Source organism: Equus quagga, chromosome 13 (assembly GCF_021613505.1).
Source record: "Equus quagga isolate Etosha38 chromosome 13, UCLA_HA_Equagga_1.0, whole genome shotgun sequence".
Taxonomy (NCBI): domain Eukaryota; kingdom Metazoa; phylum Chordata; class Mammalia; order Perissodactyla; family Equidae; genus Equus; species Equus quagga.
The window spans coordinates 17,667,907-17,673,906 of NC_060279.1; the positions used below are offsets into that span (position 1 = coordinate 17,667,907).

A 6,000-nucleotide genomic window follows, 5' to 3' on the forward strand; every position below is an offset into this window, starting at 1 on the left:
TATGAGTTACCCTGGACTACTTTGCCATCACCCATCCATCAAATCATCAAACAAGGATCTCTTTTTACATCCTACATATTTTCAAAATGTACTCACTCTGCATCCCAAATACCAAAAACTTGGGTGAAGTGACCGTCTTCTCTGACTTAACCTAGGTACTGGTGAAATAGGTGCCTAGCTGTCCTACATTTCCATTCTTGCCCTTTACCAATCTATATTCAAAATTGAATTAAATCATAATTTAAAAGATGACTATGGCATCCCTTTACTTAAAAAAAGCATGCATGTTTTCTCATTGTCATTAAGATAAAATATAAATTCTTTAACATGACCTACAAGCTGTTATAATTAATCAGTCTTCCACCTACCTTTCCAGTCTTAACTCTTACTCCCCTCTTCCTTGAGCCATCCTGAACTTTCCTTTGTTCTAATATATGTGGCTATCTCACCACCCCAGCCCTTGCATATAGCTGACTCCTCTACCTGGAACAAGATTCTATACATTCATTTATTTTTTATTTATTCAACAACTATTATGAAGCAAAGACTTGCTATTTGCAACTCTTATTATAATATACGATTATGGAAAGCCTACTCCATACTAGGTATAGGAAATAATTCAATGATGAAAACAGGCATGGTTTCTGTCTTAATAGAGCTTAAGGTCTACCATGGAGAACAGTCACGAATCATACAGTGAAATGAGAGTTATGGCATGAAAAGTATAAGGTGATGTAGGATCAAATGTCAGGGTCACCATACTTAATTTAGGAGTCAGTGGAGGTTCCCTGAGGAAGTACTGTTGAAGCTAAAATCTGAAGGGCGAGTAGGTGTTAGTTGTGGTAACAGAAGAGTGTGGAGGGAGGAGGCAGTGGGGGAAGTGGTGGAAGGTACGTTCTAGTGACACAGTTAAAAGGAAAATATACAAATATTAAGAAAAAAATAGCCTTTCTTTATTATAAGCATAAGATATTGAGAACAGATATATTTGTTGAATATATTTTGTTGATAGCCTGTCTTGCCAGGGAAAAAAATTCGTAAAGTTCTCATTACCCTTTGTTGATAACTAAGTTCAGGTGGATCCTCCTTTCATAGGTGCTGTTGTAACTAAAAGAATAAAGAAGAAACATCTTGGATGAGAGAAAGGGTCTAGATATCAGGAATCTGGTTACGTCCTGACTTTTGCTATGACCTTCACCAAATGACTTACACCTGTACCTCTGCTTTGTCTTTTGTAAAAGGAGGATGATAATATCATTCAGTTTAACTTATAGCGTAGGATTGAATAAAGATGGTGCAAATGTATAAGTACCATACTATGGTCAATGACCTTTTTTTATAGGCATTTCAAGAATATTAAACAGTTTCTCAAATTCTGACAGTTCTCTCTATATTAGTAGCAACTCAAATTCATTTTTCTTCTGACTTCTAGTTGTATCAATAGGGCTGCATTTCGAATTCCACGACATGTAGAGAGCCCTCTTCATCACCCTTTAAGAGGAACCGATTTGGATCATATCTCTTTCAAAAGACCCAACTGTTCAAAGCAAAAATATTTTGAAGTAGAAAAACTAAAAAATCCAGTTATTTTGCAATCATCAAAAAATGGGATACATTTCTGCCATGATCAAGTCTCAATTCCTTTATTTTTTATAGCGAAACTAATCTGATCAGTCCTTTCTTACTTTTCTATTTAAACTTGCTATCTGATTTCCCAGTGGTGGGTTTATGGACAAATATAGCAACAGAAATGCAAAGAAATTTATAATGAAGTATAATTTCTGCATACCTAATAAATAAGAACTTGCACGTACAAAAAAACAACCAACAATTTCTAGCTTCACATTATCTTCTTATGTAATAGGGCAGACCCATGAAACAAAACATTGTTAGTTATGGGTTTACTTTGCCAAAAACTTTTATTCATCCCTGAAAACATCTTAGCTACAGTTAAGTATATAGATGTCAAATATCTCTATCACAAACATTAATCTTTTTCCTATATGTTTCTATAGCCATAAATAGGAATAATATCGACTCCCTTTCAGAGTAAAGGGAAAAGCACATTACAAAATATTTTACTAATATTGAGAACTGTGCAAGTACTACTTTACAGAGATGAAGAGTGAGTTTTTAGTTCTGAATGCCACTTCTCTTTTTGTTTATATTCTTTCTTTCTCTTTTTTCTTTGGATTTCAAAATATAGGAGCTCTATTAAAGACATCTAATTTTAAAGTTCTGTTTGGGTCTTGTTAAAAATTTTCTATTACAAATTTCAGGCCTCTTAAAGAAACTTTGATAATTTTATTACATTAATTATTTTTGTATTATTGCAGAGAAAATTTTAAAAGCCATTTAAAAGGAGAAAATAGTTCACGGATAACTGTTTCCTTTAGAGATGGGAATAGAGCTCTTAAGGAAATACGTATTGAGGAATCTCATTTAGCTGATGGCCAATTTAATTCTAATCTCTGTTAGTATGTATTTGAAGGAAATAGAGTTCACGGAATTATGGAGTCAGAAGATTTGTGAGCACTTCTTCCTGTCTTTGGTACAGTGCAAAGGAACTGAGGAATGTGGCGTTTGCAAGAGGAACCAGGAATGTAGCGTTCAAGTCTCAACTCTGCCACCCACTCTCCATGTCACTTAAATCACTTAAGGAAGTCAGCCTCTGAACATGAGTTTCTCACTTGTAAAGTAAAGATAATGATGCCTTTCTTATAAGCTTGTTATTAGGAATAAGTGACATAACATATATGAAAAGGCCTGGTAAACCGGAAACTGCTCTCCAAAAATAAATTACAAAATTTATCACAAGCTCAAAGTTTCCCACAAGAGAGATTCCACAAAAAATAGTTTAATATGTATTTGTGGTCTTCTTCTTGCTTCCTTTTCACATATATATCTGCTAAAACCTCCCTTAAGTTATAAGCTCCTAAAGCCACAGTAAGCACACCATATCCTCTTTCCCTTTTTCTCTCTGGATTACACATAACTAATTGACACTCAAAAGGCTTTGTTGACAGATATTCTCTTCTTCCCCAGTTCCGATATCAAGCAAACAGTCATGACTGTCAAAGAGTCTCCTTTCACCTATTCTGTATCTTAACCTCCCTGCTGTAATCCAGGCTTATTTCCACATATTCTCTTCTCTAAGCTCATGGAGAATTGGCAGGTCAGCATCCACTCAACAAAAGCCTTTATCACTGTTACCAAACTCTATTCAGCTGTGAGACAGAATCCTTAGTTCTCAGTCTAAATCTGTCCCTCTTGCAATCCAAAGCAAGCAGAATTAACGATATCCTTAGCCCCAGGAAGAAAGAAAGGAGGAGTACCTGCTGGCTCGCTAAAGATTCCTAGAGCTAAGGAGTTCCAGAGGAAAGCTCATCCCTGTCTGAGCAACGGAGAGGAATAAAGTACATCAACATAGAATGATTAGAGGAAATACGGACATAGGAGAAAAGAAGAACAGGGGTGAAGATATCAGAATCAAACGAAAGTGAAAGTAGAGTGTTCCCAGGGCACTGACGTTCCCTTAGAAGAGATGCATCCTGATGAGATGCTCTGGTCTACCCTGATGCTTGAATAAAAGTCTTTATTTAATAGGTAAGTTGGCATTAGCTCCTAATAAAACACTTTTAAAAGCGAAGGGGTGCTGCGAAAGGGATGGCTACCTCTCAGTCCCCCTCCTTGGATCCTATAAATGTGCCTCCCTGAGCAGCGCTCTACTCCACGTAGTTCTAATATTCTTTCCCCCGAGATTTTTAATAAGCAGGCCCAGTTCAACGCACCTTTTAGGTTTAAGAGAGGAATATTTTTAGTTTAAGCTACCTCACCCAATCCTTACCGATATGATGTGACTTTCATTAAACAGCGCTAGGAGGGCTCACTCAATCCTCAGGCTCAGAGTAAACACGTGTGCCCGCAGCCAGCTCCGGCGCGCCCTGTGTTTCAGCACCGCCGCCTCTGGATAGCGCCTTGCTGGCCGGCCGGGTCAGGGCCTCCCATCCGTCTCTCATCCAACCCCAGCCCACTACCTCTCCTCTTCTCCTCATTTCCCTCAGTGCTAGAGAAAAAAAAAATACCACCATCTTCTAACCTCTCCTCAATTCCGGCTTCTAAAGTGACCTCCGTGTCCCTCCCTCAGGGTCTAAACTCGCACACCCCCGCGCCTTTGGGTCTTACAGGAGCAGCAGCGAAGCCGCGTCATTTACCCACTGGTGGCCCAAGATCTCCAATAGGTATCGATCACCTTTCTCTTGCCGCTGCTGAATGCCAAACAAGCAGCCAGGAGCCCCCCCCCCCCCCCTTGCTCCTTCTCCTTCCACGCCCCAAAGCCTCCAAGAAACAAACGCGTGATGATGCGCCCTCCACCCACCCCCCAACACACGCGCGCACACACACACATACAATCGCAAGCCGCAAGCTTTCCGGGTGCCATTGTCACCCTGGGCAGAGCCTCAGCCAACTTGGGCCCCCATCCATTAACACCGGCTCGCAAAGGGCCGCCCGCAGCGGCCGCCCCGCCCCCTCCCCTTCCTAGGCAGCGGGTCCTGGCAACCAAGCCCAGACTGGCCAGGCCCCCCCACCCCATTCACTCAGCCATCCACCTCGCGCAGGCAACACGCGGTCCACAGCCCTCAAACATTCGCCCCTGGGCCGCCCTGAACCATCAGCCAAACCCTAAATTAATCTCTTTGAAGCCTCAGCTCTGTTACTAGTGTGTTGTGTGTGTGTGTGTTTGTGTCTCCGAGGCATATACATCATTTAACTCCTTCGAGCTTTCCGCCTATCCTAAACAAACAGCACGTTATCTCCAACCCCCTCCTCTGTTCTCCACGCCCAGCCTCTGCCCCCATCCCGATTCTCACCAGCCAAACAGCCAAACCACCGCACCACCGCACCCCAGTTCTCGAACCTCGACCTCCCGCCCAGCCCACACCAACACTCACTTCCAGCCCCTCCCCTCCCCCACCTCTTGGCCCCCTGCGAGCGGGGTCGGGCCCGAGCAAGTGACGCCTCGGAAGCGCAGTCTACGTCCCCTCCCAGGAGCCAGGAATAGAGGGGCTGACCTCCCACCAGCGAGATCAGCCTGCTCACCCCTCCGGAGGGGCACACGCCTTACTGTTCAGTCGCCCTGGAAAACACAGGTGCCGGAGAAAGAAGAGAGGAGGAAGCAGCCTCCGGGGGTGGGCGGGAGGACTCACCGAACATCTGAATGTGCCCTTTGGTGATGGGATTGAAGCTGCCGCAGGCAAGCAAGATAACGTGGGTCTTGGTGGTCTCGGTCATGATGTGGGTGGGTCCCTCGCCCTGGTCCAGGGGTCGCCTCTCTTTTTGTGTCTCGATGTGTCTGCAGAGGGAGAAAGGAAGGCGAGGCTCCGGTGGTGGATGCTGTGGACTCCGAGGAGCCGCTCTAGACGCAAACCGCGTCACTCCCCGCCTCCCCTTAACGCTTGCAGCTCCGGCAAAATCCGAGACCGCTTTTGTGTTGCTCTGCTGGTTCCCTCTCTTTGCTTTCTAGCTTCTTTCGCGTCTCTCGTCCTGGTCTCCCACCACTCCCTTTTTCTCGCCCCCACCCCTGTTCACTCCTTCACACTTTCTTCCTTAGTGTTTATCTACAAGGGAAGACATGGTACCCAAATCCAGAACCATGAATACTTACAGCATGGTGTGAGCTCTTTATATCTCTTACCTCCTTCTGATATAGTTTGCCTCCTTGTCGCCAACATTCTTCTGTCCACATCTACTTTCTCTAACATTTCCAACGCCAAAAATGTTTGGTCTTAAGAACTGTTTTCTTTCTTGCTTCTTTGGATTTTTAAGTGAGAAATGATCACTGTTCATTTCAAGAGTGTTCATTTCTGCCTTTCTTTTTCCCCTTATCTGATGATTTTGAACTATTGAACTGAGCCACATCTTGACCTAGTGGTTGCCAAAAATAGCAGGAACCTGAATCTTTCCCCTGGAGTGAGTTGAAATAATGCTATCAGATTGAGA

General features: G+C 43.2%; 1 protein-coding gene across 1 annotated transcript in view; it reads right to left on the bottom strand.

Moving 5' to 3' along the window:
• NMNAT2 (nicotinamide nucleotide adenylyltransferase 2) overlaps nucleotides 1-5,326 on the bottom strand; it is a 135,341-nt gene extending 130,015 nt beyond the window's left edge. Inside the window, exon 1 of the mRNA XM_046684472.1 lies at nucleotides 5,208-5,326. Coding sequence (XP_046540428.1) covers nucleotides 5,208-5,292 — 85 coding nt within the window. The 5' untranslated portion in view covers nucleotides 5,293-5,326. The remainder of the gene's footprint in view (nucleotides 1-5,207) is intronic.
• Nucleotides 5,327-6,000: the final 674 nt, after the last annotated feature.